We start from the raw sequence: 19,348 nt of genomic DNA, 5'->3' as shown, positions 1-19,348 counted from the left end.
AGTTCCGACTAACAGTAATAATGTCACAGGTTAGTAGAGCAGGTAGAGAGCACAGACTCTGTCCACACCATTGCATGAGTTCATATTTCAGCTCCATCCATGTGAATTTATTTTCCCTCGAGCTGTTTCTTCAGTCTGTTTCATTCTGTGTGTCCATTACGTTTGGCTATCATGTGTTTGTGTGTGCAGTCACTCTGGCCCTATACTTGTAGGCAGATACTGACAAGTGCATTCAATAATCATCTTCTCAACATCTGCTAAAGGTGGGACCACCATTAGCAAATATCTTTTGATGTTTCAAGTATCAATGCTTATTATTTAATTCATTAATTTTGTTTTGTTCCTAGGCAAAAGAGAGACATGCAAACACCAGAGTAAGTGTCTTCTTTCCTGTTATGTTTTAAATTGAACTTTTTTGTTTTTAATTTTACTTTTTTGTTTTGTTCAATCATAATCTGCTACTGTAGGCTTCAGAGTCTGTTCCATGCTTACGTGTCCATTTGAGTTATTGTACGTCTCATGGTTCATTTCATACCGTTGACCCATATTGGGGAGTTGTGCAGTCAGATCTCTTGATAGCGTAGCTAGTGAGCTCTTGAGTGTTCAGACCTCCTAAAGTCATATGTAGTGGCTTTTAATGTAGAAAAGCACGGACAATTGTAACGAAAGAGCAACTCTTGCCTTAGCTACCAGTTTAGAGATCTCTTAACTCTCATTTATTTTCAGTGAAAAGTGTGTATTTCTCTTGAGGGAATGTAAAGGAATAATTACCTGGCTTTGACTGTTGCAGTAGGATTGTATTCCATTATCACTGTTTTCTTTTAAAACTGTATTTCCCAGTGTGTAGAACTTAGTAACATTGTAATTAGAATATATTTCAGCTTCTCACTTCTGCCCTGGAAGGTCCTTTCCACCCCAACATCACTGCTTCCCTCAACTGGAATGCTGTGGCCATCTGGGCCATGAACTCACTCCCGAGTGCACTTGTTACAACTCAGTGAGCAGCTGACAACCGCTGTGATTCTCAAAGTAAGAGGAATAACTTGTGAGGATCAGTTCAATCCCCACAGAGGTGCTTTGATAGTTTTGTGCTGTGCGAGTGCTGTCGGCTCTCAACGGAAGACACGGTATAAAAAAGAAATCTAGATATTCCCCCACGGTCGACCTGAGTAAATGTGACAAGTTTGTTTTGGAGTTTCCGCTGGCTGCACTGGCAGGTGGCAGCACTCACGCGGCACAAAACCAACATCCAGGCAGCTGAGATACAAACAGAAAATGCTGCAAAACCCTCGTGCAGGTTGGGCAGCATCTGTGGAGAGAGAAACAGAGTTAACATTTCAGGTCGATGACCTTTCATCCAAGGAGCTGCTGTGAAGAGTGAATTAGTTCTCCCACTTCTACTTGAATGCTCTGCTCCTATACAGTGCTCTCCCGATACACTGTCTGAGAACTGCTGAAACCTATTTGAATAAGGCACAAAGAAAAATACTGCAGATGCAGGAGATCTGAAAAAAAACCTGCTGGAAACACTCGGCAGGTCAGGCGGCATCTGTGGGGAAAGGAAGGTCAGGTTAACTTGTCGGGTCAACCTTTCGGGTCTATGACTGGCGAAAGAACATTTACTTGAAACATTAACCCGACCCCCTCTCCACAGATGCTGCCTGACCTGCTGAGTGTTTCCAGCATTTTCCATTTCTATTTGAATACAAGTTGCATTAACAGACAGCACTTGTCCTACCTAGTGCTCTACTGCCACTAATTAAAAAAAATATAGGGAACAGCTGTGTTTGCAAAGGAACGCCAGATAAAATGGTAAAGCTCCTCGCCATTCTTTATTCTTTTTCAGTGCATTACTTACGGTGGTCCCAAGTCTACTTCCTGAATCAATTTTTACCACCTTGTGTGCCAGTTTTATTTTAACACCCAGCTGCTGTAGCAGTGACAGATGGCTGAGTATCTTTTTAAATGCTGCAGTTTTTCTACTACAGGAAACTTTGTGCTATCCGGCACCGACGGGACCGAGCTGTTGCCATTCCCTCAAAACTGCCGGACAAACCAGCGTTAATGTTGAAGCATACGGAGCTTTTCAGCTCCGTATCTGGCAACAAACACTGTTGCTTAGCAACAGCTTCTAAACAGTCGGCCGTACCTTGGCAGCGTCTCTGTCGCTTAGCAACAACTTCAGAGAGACTTTGCAGAGCCTGACTGTTGGAAAAAAAAAAAGCCACGAGAAGAAAAAAAACCTAACAAAACGGCTCCTGATTTTTGCTGGTGGCTCGAGCTTGCCGGACATTTAGCCTCCGGATAACACACAGTTTCCTGTAATCAAGACTTTAGTTTATATAAGGCAGTAAATTCTCGATTGTGAACCATTGTTACATCAGTAGAAGCTGCTCTGGTCATCAAGACAATAGATTCTGTGCTGGTCAACATGAACAGCTCTAGTGTATAATTGTAAATTGTAAATCAGGACTTCCTGAAGACACCTAAAATCCAGTACAAAAGTCTCTGTTCTCTACCTGGCAGCGAGTGGCTGGTACTTAGTGTAAAGGAATCTACCATTCCTGGTGTCCTACCAGCAGTAGAGTACTACAGTGCAACTTTTTTTGCATCTTAATAGCTTCAGTGGAGTGAAGAGATTGAATGTTCCAGGGTACTCAACATTTAGGAAGGACAGACAAAAAGGAAAAGGAGGTGGCGTAGCGCTGTTAATAAGGGATGAGATCGGTATGGTAGAGATAAAAGATCTTCGCTTGGCAGATTGTGATGTAGAACTGGAATCAGTTTGGGTGGAGCTAAGAAACAGCAAAGGGCGGAAAACATTGGTGGGAGTTGTGTATAGGCCACCAAACAGTAATGGTAATGTAGGGCACAGTATCAATCAAGAGATTAGAAGTGCATGTAACAAGGGCAATACGGTAATCATGGGGGACTTTAATCTACATATTGACTGGGCAAATCAAATTACCACTAATGGTGTGGAGGACGAATTCTTGGAATGCATGCGAGATGGTTTCCTGGATCAGTATGTGGAGGAATCAACCATGGAACAGGCTATTCTGGATCTGGTACTGTGTAATGAGAAAGAGCTAATCAATAATCTTGTGGTAAAGGGGCCGTTAGGGACAAGTCACCATAATATGATTGAATTTTACATTAAGTTTGAGAGTGATGTAGTACAATCTGAAACTAAGGTCTTCAATCTAAACAGAGGAAACTACAAGGGTATGAGGGACAAGTTGGCCATGGTAGATTAGGAGACTACACAATATAAACAGCAAAAAATATAAAAACAGATAGTAAGAGTTTTTATAGTTATATAAAAAGAAAAAGGGTGGCTAAAGTAAATGTTGGTCCCTTAGAGGATGAGACCGGGAAATTAATGGTGGGAAATATGGAGATGGCAAAAACACTGAATGAATATTTTGTATCAGTCTTTACAGTAGAGTACACTAAGAATATCCCAACACTGGACAAACAGGGGGATATAGGGGGGGAGGAGCTAAACACGATCAAAATCACTAAGGAAGTGGTACTCGGTAAAATAATGGAACTCAAGGCAGATAAATCACCTGGACCTGATGGCTTACATCCTAGGGTCTTGAGGGAAGTGGCGGTAGGGATTGTGGATGCATTAGTAATAATTTTCCAAAACTCCCTGGACTCAGCAAAGGTCCCGGCAGACTGGAAAACTGCTAATGTAACACCCTTATTTAAAAAGGGCAGTAGACAGAAGGCTGGAAACTATAGACCGGTTAGCCTAACATCTGTGGTAGGTAAAATTTTGGAGTCCATTATTAAGGAGACAGTAACAAGACATTTGGATAATCATAATTTAATAGGACAAAGTCAGCATGGTTTTATGAAGGGGAAGTCATGTTTGACAAATTTGCTGGAGTTCTTTGAGGAAGTAACATATAGGGTGGATAAAGGGGAACCAGTGGACGTAGTGTATTTAGACTTCCAAAAGGCATTTGACAAGGTGCCAACAAAAGATTATTGCTTAAGATAAAAAATCACGGGATTGGGGGTAATATTCTGGCATGGATAGAGGATTGGCTATCTAACAGAAGGCAGAGAGTTGGGATAAATGGTTCATTCTCAGACTGGCAATCAGTAACTAGTGGTGTGCCGCAGGGGTCAGTGCTGGGTCCCCATCTCTTTACAATCTATATTAACGATTTGGAGGAGGGGACCGAGTGTAACATATCAAAGTTTGCAGATGATACTAAGATGGGAGGGAAAGTAGTGAGTGAGGAGGACATAAAAAACCTGCAAGGGGACATAGACAGGCTAAGTAAGTGGGCAGAGATTTGGCAGATGGAATACAATACTGGAAAGTGTGAGGTTATGCACTTTGGCAGGAAAAATCGTACAGCAAGTTATTATCTTAATGGCAAGAAACTGGAAAGTACTGAAGTACAAAGGGATCTGGGGGTCCTGGTGCACGAAATTCAAAAGGTTAGTATGCAGGTGCAGCAAGTGATTAAGAAGGCCAATGGAATTTTGGCTTTCATTGCTAGGGGGATAGAATATAAAAATAGGGAGGTATTGCTTCAGTTGTTCAAGGTATTGGTAAGACCGCACCTGGAATACTGCATACAGTTTTGGTGTCCATACTTAAGAAAGGACATACTTGCTCTCGAGTCAGTACAAAGAAGGTTCACTCGGTTAATCCCGGGGATGAGGGGATGGACATATGAGGAGAGGTTGAGTAGATTGGGACTCTACTCATTGGAGTTCAGAAGAATGAGAGGCGATCTTATTGAAACATATAAGATTGTGAAGGGGTTGGATCGGGTGGATGTGGGAAGGATGTTCTCGATGATGGGTGCAACTAGAACTAGGGGGCATAGTCTTAGAATAAGGGGCTGCTCTTTCAAAACTGAGATGAGGAGGAACTACTTCACTCAGAGGGTGGTAGGTCCATGGAATATGCTGCCCCAAAAAGCTGTAGAAGCTACATCATTACATAAATTTAAAACAGAAATAGACAGTTTCCTAGAAGTAAAGGGAATTAAGGGTTACGGGGAGCGGGCAGGAATTTGGACATGAGTCTAGGTTCGGAATGGTCATGGCCCTGTGGGTAGCGGAGCGGGCCCAGGGGCCGTGTAGCCTGATCCTGCTCCTATTTCGTGTGTCTAATTCTGTTAGATTCAGGAGATGGTTCTGTGATAGTAGATTGGCGGTTAGGATCAGATCAGCCATGATCTTATTGAATGGCGGAGCAGGCTCGAGGGGCCGATTGACCTGCTCCTATTTCTTATGTTAAAAGGTATGAAGGTGGACATACAATGGCTAACATTCAAGGAAATAATGCATAATTTGCAACAAACATATATTCCTCTGGGGCATAAAAACCCAAAAGGAAAACTGATCCAACCATGGCACACAAAAGAAATTAAAGGTAGTATTAAGTCAAAGGAGGAAGCTTATAAAGTTGCCAGAAAAAGCGGTCAGCCTGAGGATTGGGATCTTTTTAGAAATCAGCAAAGGGGGACCAAGAAATTGATAAAGAAAGGGAAAATGGAATATGAGCACAACTAGCGAAAAATATAAAAACGGATTGTAAAAGCTTCTATACGTATGTGAAAAGGAAATGACTGGTGAAGGTAAATGTAGGTCCTTTACAGTCAAAGACAGGAGAATTTATAAAGGGGAATGAGGAAATGGCAGAGAAATTAAATAAATACTTTGTTTATGTCTTCACGGAGGAAGACACAAAAAACCTCCCAGAAATACGAGAAAACCAAGGGTGTGGTGAGAATGAGGAACTTAAAGAAATTATTATTAGTAAAAAAAAAAACAGTACAGGTTGAGCGTCCCGAATCCGGCAACCTCGGGACCGAGGCCGAGCCGGTTTTCGTGTTTTTCCGGACTTCGGAACGTGTTTCTGATGTCCGAAGTCCGGAAATATCGCAACCTGGGCTCGGGCATTTCCAGACTTCGGACATCAGAAACACGTTCCGAGTCTGGAAATGCCTGGGCCCGGCTGGCGGTGGAAACAGGGTGTCCGGATTCCTGAACATTTTACGGATTCCGGACGACCCTGCCACCAATCGTCCCAGATTCCGGAACATGGGTGCTCAAACTGTACTAGCAAAATTAATGGGACTAAAAGTCGAGAAATCCCAAGGGCCGGATGACCTACATCCTAGGGTTTTGAAAGAGGTGGCCATTGGAATAGTGGACGCATTGGTTGTCATCTTCCAAAATTCTACAGATTCTGGAACGGTTCCTGCAGATTGGAGGATAGCAAATGTAACCCTGCTATTTAAGAAAGGAGGGAGAGAGAAAATGGGGAACTACAGACCTGTTAGCCTCACATCAGTAATTGGGAAAATGCTGTAATCTATTATAAAGGATGCAATAACTGGGCACTTACTATTAGTTTCTAAGATTGGGCAGAGTCAACATGGATTTATGAAAGGGAAATCCTGTTTGACAAACCTATTGGAGTTCTTTGAAGATGTAACTAGTGGAGTAGACAAAAGGGAACCGGTAGATGTGGTGTATCTGGATTTTCAGAAGGCCTTCGATAAGGTCCCACACAAGAGGTTGGTGAACAAAATTAGGGCACATGGAATTGGGGGTAATATACTAGCATGCATTGAGAATTGGTTAACAGACAGAAAACAAAGAGTAGGGATAAACGGGTCTTTTTCAGGATGGCAGGCTGTGACTAGTGGGGTACTGCAAGGATTGGTGCTTGGGCCCCAGCTATTCACAATCTATGTCAATGATTTGGATGAGGAGACTAAATTTGCAAATTTGCTGATGATACAAAGCTAGGTGGCAGTGTCAGTTGTGAAGAGGATGTGAAGAGGCTTCAAGGGGATCTCGACAGGCTCAGTGAGTGGGCGAGAACATGGCAGATGGAATATAATGTGGATAAATGTGAAGTTATCCACTTTGGTAGAAAAAACAGGCAGAGTATTTCCTAAATGGTGAAAGATTGGGGAATGCAGATGCTCAAAGGGACCTGGGTGTCCTTGTACATGAGCCACTGAAAGTGAATGTGCAGATGCAGTAAGCCATTAGGAAGGCAAATGGTATGCTGGCCTTCATTACAAGAGGATTTGAGTAAAGGAGTAAAGAAGTCTTACTCCAATTATATAGGGCCTTGGTGAGACCACACTTGGAGTACTGTGTACAATTTTGGTCTCCTTACCTAAGGAAGGATATACTTGCCATAGAGGGAGTGCAACGAAGGTTCACGAGATTGATTCCTGGAATGGCGGGACTGTCGTATGAGAAGAGATTGAGTAAACTAGGCCTGTATTCTCCTGAATTCAGAAGAATGAGAGGGGATCTCATTGAAGCATACAAAATTATTACAGGGCTTGATAGGGTGGATGCTGGGAGAATGTTTCCCTTGGCTGGGGAGTCTCGAACCAGTGGCCACAGCCTCAGGATAAAGGGTGGGCCATTCAGGACTGAGATGAAAAGAAATTTCTTCACACAGAGGGTGGTGAATCTTTGGAATTCTCTACCCCAGAGGGCTGTGGGGGCTAAGTCATTGGGTATATTCAAAACAGAAGTCGATAGATTTCTGACTAGTAAAGGCATCAAGGGATATGGCGATAGGGCCGGTGAATGGAGTTGAGGCAGAAGATCTACCATGATCTCATTGAATGGCGGTGCAGGCTCGAAGGGCCGAATGGTCTACTTCTGCTCCTATTTCTTATATTCATTAAAAAAAACTTGATTTAGATAGGCCTCATCTGACAGTGCAGTACAGCATTGGCTTTGGAGATTAAATAAATATATGATCATGTGATTTTCCCGGTTATCTTCTTTCCCTCTTCTCGCCCGCCGCCCCGTGAACCCCACCACCCCCCACAGTTCAAACCCTAGTTCTGCTCTTCCTCTGACCTCAAATGGAATTTCCACATTTTTTTTATTTGCTAAAGCTGCTTCCAAGAAAAACAGTTTTCTCTTTCATGGCAATCGCTTGTTTTCCCTTCATTCCAAGTCTTGAAAACTGTTCCCCGATGTGGGGAGGCGGTTTCTACTCGCACTCCTGGCCAGAATTCAAGACGAAGCTGGTTATCCGATAGGTGACCTACCTCCAACCTTCACTCTCTCTCAATCAATCTATTTCTCCCTCACCCATGTAATCTTTCTCTGTTTTATTGATACTACTACAATCATTGCTCTTTTGGATTTTTATTCTTGCTCCCACCAAACACACACTTTCCAATCCAGGCAACATCACTCTGTTAAAATCGAAACTCATTCCACCTTCTCCTATACCAGCTCATTCTTTTCCAGGACTTCAAAACTATGGAACTCCTTGCCTCCCTTAATCTTTCCTACCTACAACCTATGGGCTCTGAAAACCCATACTTGGCGTCACCTAATCACTACTAATTGGTTTTTCTATTCTATTTCCTGTTCAACCTTTTGTGGTGCCCTGTGCCATAGGGTTGGGTCCCTCCCCGAGGTTTCTCAAAAGAAGAGTTGTGTTGTTTTCAAGGGGAAAGTACCACTGGAATATTTGTCACCCATTCTGCTCAGTAAAGGTCAAACCACTTATTTAAAAAAAAATAATGAATTAAAGGTTGCATTGAAGAAACCCTTTGGCGTGAGGTCAGCTACTTTGAATGGGAATTAAACATCTAGTCTGCAGAATATTTGGTAACAGATCACTCATTTTAGTTCTAAATAAAGAGACGCTGACTTTTCGCCCACTAGCTTGCAGCACTAAAGGTAATTTACACTTTATGTAACTGTACAGCAAATATTTTTTGCAAAGTATCAAATGTTCTATTGATATAAATTTATATACTCTAAGGTTGTGTGCTGTCCATTTAAAGTGTAAACAATTTGCAAATTGTTACCTGTGTGTCTGCTACTTTGAGTACACTTTCCTGCAATAGATACAAAGTTGATGTATAAAAAGTGTTCACAGATTTAAAAAGAAGGCAAAAAAAACCCCTCTAATTTCACTGTAAAATATTTAACAGTTCCTGTACAATTTTAAGTGCAATCCTACATTTTGAAGCAAGGTTGTATTTAAATCCTGTACCTATCTCTAAAGGGATTTATGCTGTGGTGATACTCCTATCTTTAAACGTTAACTTATTACCTTGAAAATGTTTAGATACTCATCAATATAGCATGTGGCTTCAAATCTGAAAACATTGTCTTCGGCTACTGCCACAAACTTTTTTTAAATTTATTGATGGGATGTGGGCGTCGCTGGCTAGGCCTGCATTTAGTGCCCATCCCTAATTGCCCTTGAGAAGATGGTGGTGAGCCGCCTTCTTGAACCGCTGCAGTCCATATGGTGTAGGTACACCCACAATGCTGTTAGGAAGGGAGTTCCAGGATTTTGGCCCAGCGACAGTGAAGGAACGGCGATACAGGTCCAAGTCAGGATGGTGTGTGGCTTGGAGGGGAACTTGTAGGTCTGTACCATTGTCAGTGATTCCATCTCCCTCCACAGCCTCTGCCTCAGTTGAACCAGAATGTTTGCAACCTTGGAGTCCTATTTGACCCCTAGCTGAGTTTGCAACCCCATATCACTCTATCACAAAGACTGCCTACTTCCATCTCCGCAACATCGCCAGTCTCCACCCCTGCCTCAGCACATCTGTCAAAACCCTCATTCATGCCTTTGTCATCTACAGATTAGAGTATTCCAATGTTTTTCTGGCCGGCATCCTGTCCTCCACCCTCCATAATCTTCAACTCATCCAAAACTCTGCTGTGGGTATCCTATCCCGCACCACATCATTTCTGTCCTTGCTGGCCTCCGTTGGTTCAGTCTCCCAGCTCCTCCAATTGAAATTTCTCATTCTCGTATTCAGATCCGTTTAATGGTCTTAATGTAACTTCCCAAGCCCTACAACCCTCTGAGAACTTTGGTGTTCCTCTAACTCTGGTCTTGTGTGCATCCTCTGCTCCACCATTGGCTGCCGCACCTTTAGTCGTCTAGGCCCTAATCTGTGGAATTTCCTCCTTGAAATCCTACACTCTTCCACCTCTCTGACCAAGCTTTTAGTCACTCTTCCTAATATCTCCTTCTTTAGCTCACTGTCAAATTTTGTCTGATTACACTTTTGTGAAGCACCTTGGGAGTTTTTTTAATGTTAAATATGTGTTTAAAATGAAAATTGTTGTTGTATCACTCAGTAACTTAAACAATATGAACGGCATTCACCAAATTCAGGCTTTTTACTGAACCCTCAGTGCATCTGAAATGTCTCAAAGTGTTTCACATGGTGAATTAATGTTGAAGTGCAGTGACTGTTGTTACAAAGACAAAACAGTAACATTTTCAGCGAACGTTTTCTACGGCGGAGAAATTCAGTTGTTATCGCCCACTTAAGGCGCTAGCTGCTGGCGCTAAGTGGGGCGCAAAGCGGCTGGCGCCCGGGCGCGGCGCGAACTGCGCCTCTCGCAAAATTGAGCGGACATTTAGCGGCGGCGCAAAACCGCAACACCCGCTCAGCTGCGCGCGCAGATCCTGACGTCATTTCATGGCGCAACGCCCTTGGGGCGCCCCGAACCGGAACTTCAGTGGCGCCCCCCTTTCCGCCTGGCGATCCCAGCGACTGGTTGAGTGAAACGGTTCCCAGTCGCTGTGGGCTGGGGGGGCGCTATTTAAAGGGGGCTCTTCCTGCCTTCTTAGTGGTAGCCATTTTTGGACCACTCCTGTGTGAGAGAGAGATTTGCAGAGAGACAAAGGGAGAGAGCTTTCTGCATTGACTCAGCGCTCGCACAGGCACTTCTGGCTTCAGCCCAGAGCTTTGCAGTTGGATTGATTTTTCAGTGCCATAGCCTTGAGTGGCCACATATAATGGGAGCTGCAATGGGTGGAAACGTTGGGTTTCTCCATTGCGTTGAGAGGGCTCAGAGACGCCGAGAGAGAGTGCCAATCATGGCCAGATGGAGGAAGGCCAACAGGCGTCGGCACAGGAGGCCTTACCATCCCAGGGTATACCGCCAGCAGTTCTTATACCTCAACATGTCTGAGGAGCAGTATGTTTGGAGGCTTCGATTCAAAAGGGAGGTGGTCACTGAGATCTGCCACCTGCTTCAGACAGATCTGCAGCCTCAGCTGAGGAGCAGGACGTCTCTGTTAGTGGCAGTGAAGGTGACAGTGGCTCTCAACTTCTATGCCACCGGCTCCTTCCAATCCGCTACTGGGGACATTGCCAATGTCTCCCAGTTCGCGGTGCATTGCTGCATCCGCCAAGTCACGAATGCCCTCTTCAAAAGGAGACGTCAGTACATTTCCTACCCCATGACCCTGGACAAGCAGCAGGAGCGTGCAATGGGATTTGCAAGAATAGTGGGCTTCCCCATGGTCCACGGCGCCATTGACTGCACACATGTGGCTTTGCGGGCGCCTCCAGAGAATGCCGAGGATTACCGCAACCGAAAGGGGTTCCATTCGTTGAACGTGCAGTTGGTGTGTGACCACAGACAGCTGATACTAGCTGTCAATGCCCGCTTTCCAGGCAGCAGCCACGACGCCTTCATCCTGCGCCAGACTTCTGTGGCAGACCTTTTCGAAGCCCCGGCTCACCCAGGAGGCTGGCTTCTTGGGGACAAGGGCTATCCCTTGTGCACCTGGCTGATGACCCCGCTCCGTGCGCCCAGCACCCCTGCTGAAGAGCGATACAATGACAGCCATCAAGCGACCAGGAACATCATTGAGCACACAATTGGCGTGCTAAAGCAACGGTTCCGCTGTCTGGACCATTCCGGGGGAGCCCTTCAGCACTCGCCTGAGCGAGTCTCCCATTTCGTTGTAGTATGCTGCACAACCTGGCTATCCTCAGGACTCAGCCACTGCCAGCAGACATTGGAGGACCACCGGAGGAGGAGGAGGAGGAGCACCAAGACAGGAGGGAGGCACAAAGTGTAAGGGCCATCCGTCAGCGGCTTATTGCAAGTCGGTTCTAGGCCCCCTCTGAGGGAATGGCTTGTGCCATTGAAAGAACATGAATGGAACCGGTCTGCAAATCCTGAGCCGGTCAAGGCAACAAATAGTTCAAAGTGCAAACATGCACAATCTGAATAAAGACAATTATTTATTTAACAAACTCTGTGCCCTTCCCGCATGACAAACAAATACAGAGAAACCCCCCAAAAAAGAGTCAGGCACATAACTGGCTTGAACAACCTGGAGACAATGAACAAAAGAGTTAACCAAAAATGACCATGATCCTCGGCCTTCACAAAAAAAAACAGCATTTTGCCACACCTCCTACTTTTTGGCCTGTGAGGGTGATCTGCCTCACTTGCGAGATTGGCCCCTTCCCACCCTGCAGCTCCTCCGCAATGGGACCCCAGTGGCTGCAGCAAGGCTGGGGGAGGCTGCTGAGTGTCATAAACTGAGTCGGCAGATGCCCTTGGGGGACGGCCTGGACCAGCTCTGGGCCTGGAGGGCCCGGCTGCTGACTGCTCCAACTCTGCTTGGGCGGCAGCAGTCTGTCCTACAGGTGGTGGCAGCTACAGTGGAGGAGTGACAGTGTTGGCAGCAGGAATGCTGCCAACCTGACAGAGCACAGACACACTGGCACTCGCACGGGGCAGCACTGCAGCATGCGCAGCAATCTGCTGAAGCACAGACTGCTGGCCTGCTGCGGCGCGGCGAGGGCCCCGGCGAATCCTGCTCAATCTAGCGAGGGTGGCAGCAGTCAGTGCTCGTGTGGCCCTAATCTGTGTCTGCATCAGACCAGCCACTGACTGCATGGCACCACTAAGCACTTGCGTGGAAGTCGCCTGTGCTGCACAGAAGCCCTGCAGACTCCTTGCCTGTGCTGCCCCGAATTCCTGTACACTCCTTGCCAGTGACTCTATGGAGTCAGGCATCCTTGCCACTGCAGCCATGAGCTCAGTGTGCCTGTGCTCCGCCTGGGCGCCCATTTCAGCGAGGAGCCGCACCTCCTCTGCGCTCACTGTAGCAGGACTGGAGGCCAGACTCTCCCTCCGGGGAGAAGGCCGCCGAGCTTCCCTACCCGCCCCCCCCCGCATTGCTGCAGCCCGCTGGGCCCTGGAGCTTCACCCTCCTCAGACCCTTCCCCCCCCCCTGCTCCCCTCCAGGGAAGACGTGTCCCCATTATGGCCATGGGCTGCCTCGGCTGAGGGTGGCACTGATGGTCCGGCTTCCTCTTCCTCGCCTTCAGAATAACTCAGAGTGGCAGCTTGAGGGCCCGCCTCCTCACCTGACGAATCAGCATTTGAAAGCAGGGAGGTACAAGAGTTGCTTTAGCGTGAGGGCAGGGCGGCAGCGAGGGAGGCACGAGTGCTGCAATGCACTGCATTGGTTCGATAGTGGCAAAGGATGCTGGTGTGAGGCACAAGTGGAAGGAGAGGTCAAAAAGGTGATGACCTTACCATTGCTGTCCAGAACGGGGTCGGCATCTCCAGTGGACGGGGCCAATCATCAGGCCTGCCATAATCCGTTCCACTCGCTGCTCTGTAAGAGAAAGGACGGGCTCTCAGTACAGTGTGAAGCCCTGATCTTGGCTGCACTGCCTCCCATGGTGGAATAGCCCTTACAGTGTGTAAAGTGGTGAATGTGCATGCCAGTTTCATGAGAGGCCCATAGGTGTTGGATGAGGGCTGGGCATTGGGGCTTTCAGGACCCTTTGGCCATAAATTGAGGTGCATATGCAGGGATGAAGAGGATACTGGAAAGGGTACTCACCCTGACAACCCAAGTGAGGTCGTTGAACTTCTTCCTGCATTGCGTTGGGGTCCTAGGTACCATGCTGCTGGAGGTCACTCTGTGTGCCACCTCCCTCCAAGCTTTTCGATATTCGTTGGGCAACAGCCTTCTGCCACTGTCCGGAAACAGGATAGGTCGCCTGCGCTCCACTGCGCCAACCAGAACCTTCAGGGCTCCCTCACTGAACCGCTGCGCTCGCTCCCTGGCCCCCTCCATGGTCGTAGGCGTTACAATGTCGCAGCAGGTCTGACCAGGCCGAGAATCAGGGCTCCAATGTGCAGGGCGTGGCTGCAAGCCAAATCGACCCTCCCCCTTTAAGAGGTGACCGGCGCCAGCGTGTCTGCCTGCAATCGCTAACTGGCCGCACCTGCGTTGCGCCCGCCCTCTGTGGTAGTGCCTGCTTTAGCGCAGCAAGAACCTCTTGGGGCGAAGCAACTCAATTTCGCTGAAGGTGGCGCTAAATTTAGCGCACGCTCGACTGTAGCGCCCCAAACGTGGCGAAACTGAATTTCTAGGCCTAAATGTTTTTAGAACCCAATTATATTCAGAACACAAGTGATTGTTCAGAAAAGGAGCTTGAGAAATGCAGGAAACGATCACAGAAATACACGTTCAGTAGTCACTGCTGAGGCTGTAGCTTCTGGTCATTGTCTCAGTGTCATTATTTAACACAGCCATAGTCAGTGGGGAATACAGCTGCTTACATTTAATGTCAATGCTCATTTTCACATTGAGTGTAGGTACATGAAATAACTTGTTTGTGGTACTATTACAATTCTGCCTTCTATTCAAGAGAATTCCAGGTGCGGCATCCATCATAACCTTTTCAACTGGTGCCCAGTTAATGCTGCTGGTTTCAATTTGGAAGCTACACATGAATTCATGCAAGACTCACTATTTCTATGCTGAGACTTTAATAATTAATCAATCCATTGCCTTTAATACCCAGCAGGAAAGTGGGTAGATTGTAGCCGCATATACAGGATAGCGGTGAAAAAGAGGAATTGTAGCAAATGTTACTTGAATAATACAAAATGTTACTTATATATCCTCTTTTAACAGCTTCTGTAGATGACGGCCAATTCAAAATACATACATAAAACCTGGCCCTAGCAACTTCTAACCTGGCTTGAATGATAGTTTAGCTACGCTTTTATACACTAGTATGTAGCTGGTATTACCATAAAATCCAAATAAGCTGGACATTCACTGTTGGGGTGAAAATAAATTCACATCTAAACCATGTAAAAGTAAAAAGATGCAGTTTATTATCAGAGCTCTGGGAGAAGCGCCTTAGACCCCGCGGTCTGTGTGAGCACCTTCTCAACTTTACATAGCTGTTAGGCTCCTTTTATACACCTCAAGGAGCTGAAAGAAATTCAGAAGATACATAAATTCACGTGGTTATTACATCACTGCTTAAGCAACAATTGTTCTCCAGTTAAAATCTTTAAGAAAAAGTTGATTGATTACAAAATCTAGTCTTTCAATTGATTTGACATTGTATATTAGTTAATTAACCATATCTTAATGATTCTGGCATCTAAGCCCTCGTGACCCTTATTCGGTCTATAATACTGGGCTGCAGGTCATAGGTTACTTACAAACAGTCTTTGTAACTGAGCCCCTTCTTTCTGTTTTGCTTCTTATCTCTGTCATTTGGACCACGAGTGCAGTTCTACAAACTGCCAGACCAGCTGATGTTTCCTTTCCTCTACCTTTCCAAAACTCAGAACTATTAGTATATATATATGTATGCAAGCCGATAGCCAATTCGTAAAGCCATTTTTATTTCTTTATGTTACTACTTCTAAGTTTAGCTGACATTTTCTTAAATCTTTCTCACACTTTAGCATTGGCTGTGTGTAGCCTGGTGGCTACGCCTTATCTTATTCTTGTAAGGCTCCGTTGTGCAGACTTTTTATCGCCACCTGGCTTCTCCTCAGCTCTAGTGAATTCGCACGTAACCTCTTTCTCTTTCTCTCTATTTTAAACACTGAGAGGATTTGCTTTCTTTTTAACCCTTTCATTCACAAAAGTGTAAATTACCTACTAGAATCAGTGATGTTTTGACGGTCACCCTGTGCAAGGTTTTTACGGAAGTGGTTTCTCTCCGTCAGATAAAGTAAAAATTGTAATAAAGTTGTGCATTCTTATTAATATTCTATTACAATATTTTTAATTTGTGACTTTGAAACCCAGCAACTACAGGCCAGTCAGTATAACCTCGGTAGTGGGGACGCTTTTAGAAACAGAATCAGGGACAAAATTAACAACTTGGACAAGTGTGGAATAATTAAGGAAAGGCAGCAGGGATTTGTTAAAGGCAAATCATGTTTAACCAACTTGATCGAGTTTTTTGATGCGGTAACAGAGAGGGTTGATGAGGGTAATGCAGTTGACGTAGTGTACATGGATTTCCAAATGGATGCTCTCGCCGCATCTTGAGATCCACGCTGAACGCCATGCGGCGTCACATGATCACTCTCGACCTCTCTCTTCAGCAGCACCGATGCACTCTATCTCTAAGCTGTCCGGGCCCACAGTTCCATTTCATCCTTTGACTCAACAAAAAACTTTTTTTCTTCCTTTCTGATGTCAAGGATCGCAAGCGACACCAACGCCCCTCCGGAACCTTCTTCCCCATCACTTTCCTCTGACCCCATCCCTTCTTCCAATCTCACCCCTTGCCGTGTTTTCACTATCCCCTCTGACCTTCCCCTCTCTGACCCCGAACGATCAGTCCTCAGCAAAGGCCTGAGCTTCATCCCCTTACTCCCCCATCTCAATGAATTTCGAGCTCGGCACGATGCTGAGCTCTTTTTCCATCACCTTCGTCTCCGTGCCCACTTCTTTGGCCAGGAGTCTTCCCCCCGCACAGCTGACCCTTTCTCCTGCTTTCAAAATTTCCATTCTACCTGGACCCCTCCCTCTGGCCTCTTAACCTCTCTAGATCTTTTCATTGCTAATTGCCGACGTGACATCGGCCGTCTCAATTTCTCTGCTCCCCTCCCTCACTCCAACCTACCTCCCTCTGAACTTGCAGCACTCCGTTCTCTCCGATCCAACCCTAACATCATCATTAAACCTGCTGATAAGTTTGGCGAACCGACCTCTACCGTGCGGAAGCTGAATGCCAACTCTCCGACGACTCCTCCTACCTCCGCCTGGACCTTGACCCCACTAGCAAACATCAAGCCATTGTTTCCAAGACTGTCACTGACCTCATCTCCTCTGGAGATCTTCCCTCCATGGCCGCCAACCTCACAGTCCCCCAACCCCGCACAACTCGCTTCTACCTCCTTCCCAAGATCCACAAACAGGACTGCCCTGGTAGACCCATCGTTTCAGCCTGTTCTTGCCCCACGGAACTTATCTCTTTCTATCTCGACTCTATTTTTTCTCCCCTTGTCCAGTCTCTTCCCACCTACATTCGTGACTCTTACGACGTCCTCTGTCACTTTAACAGTTTCCTGGCCCCAACCGCCTCCTTTTCACCATGGACGTCCAATCCCTCTACACCTCCATCACCCACCAGGACGGCCTGAGGGTGCTCCACTTCTTCCTTAAACAGAGGCCCAACCAGTCCCCATCCACCACCACCCTCCTCTGCCTGGCTGAACTTGTTCTCACATTGAACAACTACTCCTCTGACTCCACTCACTTCCTCCAAATTAAAGATGTTGCCATGGGTACCCGCATGGGCCCTAGCTATTCCTGCCTTTTCATGGGATATGTGGAACATTCTTTGTTCCAGTCCTACTCGGGTCCCCTCCCTCACCTTTTTTTGGGTACATTGATGATTGTATCGGTGCCGTTTCCTGCTCTCGCCCTGAACTAGATAAGTTCATTCACTTTACTTCCAATATCCACCCTTCCCTCACCTTCACATGGTCCATCTCCGACCCTTCCCTTCCCTTCCTTGACTTCTCCGTCTCCATTTCTGGCAATCGGCTTTCGACAAACATCCACTACAAGCCCACTGACTCCCACAGCTACCTGGACTACACTTCCTCCCACCCTGCTTCCTGTAAGAACTCTATTCCATTCTCCCAGTTTCTCCGTCTCCGCCGCGTCTGTTCTGACGATGCCACCTTCCATACCAGTGCTTCCGACATGTCTTCCTTTTTCCTCAAACGAGGATTCCCCTCTACTGTGGTTGACACGGCCCTTGACCGTGTCCGTTCCATTTCCCGCACTTCTGCTCTCACCCCTTCCCCTCCCTCCCAGAGCCATGATAGGGTTCCCCTTGTCCTCACCTTTCACCCCACCAGCCTCCACATTCAACAGATCATCCTCCGCCACCTCCAACGTGATCCCACCACCAAATGCATCTTCCCCTCACCTCCCCTTTCAGCATTCCGAAGGGACCGCTCCCTCTGCGACACCCTGGTCCACTCCTCAATCACCCCTAACAGCCCTTCCCCTTTGCCTGGCACCTTCCCGTGCAAGCGCAGGAGATGCAACACATGCCCTTTTACCTCCTCCCTTCCCACTGTCCAGGGCCCCAAACATCCCTTCCAGGTGAAACAGCGATTTACTTGTACTTCTTGCAATTTAGTATACTGTATTCGCTGCTCACTATGCGGTCTCCTCTGCATTGGGGAGACCAAACGCAGATTGGGCAACCGCTTTGCGGAACACCTCCGTTCAGTCCGTAAGGGTGACCTTGAGCTTCCGGTCGCCTGTCATTTTAATTCACTGCCTCACTCCCACTCTGATCTCTCTGTCCTCGGCCTATTACACTGTTCCAATGTAGCTCAACATAAGCTCGAGGAACAGCACCTCATCTTTCGATTAGGTACTTTACAGCCGTCTGGACTCAACATTGAGTTCAACAATTTCAAACTATAACCCCTGCCCCCATTTTTCATGCTGTATGATTTTGCCATTCCCATTTGCAACATTTTATCTTTTCTGCCTCCTACAAAAGTACAGTATGTTCCTTCAATTCCTCCCCCTCCCCGGTCTCTCCACCTGCTTAATATCTGTTACATCTCCAGCTTTTTCCAGTTCTGATGAAGGGTCCCAGACCTGAAACGTTAACTCTGTTTCTCTCTCCATGGATGCTGCCTGGCCTGCTGAGTTTTTCCAGCGTTTTCTGTTGTTCTTTCGGATTTCCAAAAGGTGTTTGACAAAGTGCCACATAATGGCCCAGAAATTCGAGTCGGGGGCTTCCCGCAGGTGCAAGCCCCCGACCTGCACTTACCTAGCGCGCTGGCCGTTGAGCTGTGGGCCCACGTGGGATTCCGATCCTGGGCCTGCTCCAACTGCCGGCGTGCAGTGCTTGCGTATCCCAGGGGCGCAGTTAGTTCGATGCGTCCCCTGGGATCACGTGGGCCATGGAGAGCCAATGGTAGCAGAGAATGCTTCATTCATAAGTTTGACAGGAAGAGCTGTCAAACCTATAAATACTATAAGCCCCAAATCATCACTAAAACTTCAAATAATATTTTTTTTTTTAAATCACATTTTTAAAATAACTATAAATTACATGAAATAACTATTTTAAACAATAATTTAAATTTTTGAAAACATTAATTACATTTTCTAACGGGGCTAAAAATAAAGTTACCTTTCTTTAAAGTATTTAAAAATAATGAACCTGTGGAAATTTTTTTTTAATTTTAATTAATGCACCACTTACCTTGTTAAAAG

At 46.3% G+C, this 19,348-nt stretch overlaps 1 protein-coding gene across 5 annotated transcripts in view; it reads left to right on the top strand.

Annotated features, from left to right (window-relative positions):
• sgce (sarcoglycan, epsilon) overlaps nt 1-19,348 on the top strand; it is a 103,260-nt gene that overhangs the window by 70,640 nt on the left and 13,272 nt on the right. For 4 of the 5 annotated variants that reach the window (XR_015078432.1, XM_085988301.1, XM_085988299.1 and 1 more), the window contains one exon: nt 348-374. The exons of the other annotated variant lie outside the window; for it this stretch is intronic. Coding sequence is in view for 3 of the 4 variants with exons in the window: in XM_085988301.1 (XP_085844427.1) it covers nt 348-374 (27 nt within the window). In the remaining variant the exon portion in view is untranslated. The remainder of the gene's footprint in view (nt 1-347; nt 375-19,348) is intronic. 5 annotated transcript variants of the gene reach the window in all.

This window comes from Somniosus microcephalus, chromosome 5, assembly GCF_052327205.1.
Source record: "Somniosus microcephalus isolate GS21.2 chromosome 5, FLI_Smic_1.0, whole genome shotgun sequence".
NCBI lineage: Eukaryota > Metazoa > Chordata > Chondrichthyes > Squaliformes > Somniosidae > Somniosus > Somniosus microcephalus.
Note: the sequence above shows the minus strand (reverse complement) of the source record. Positions and strands in the feature narration are given on the sequence as shown.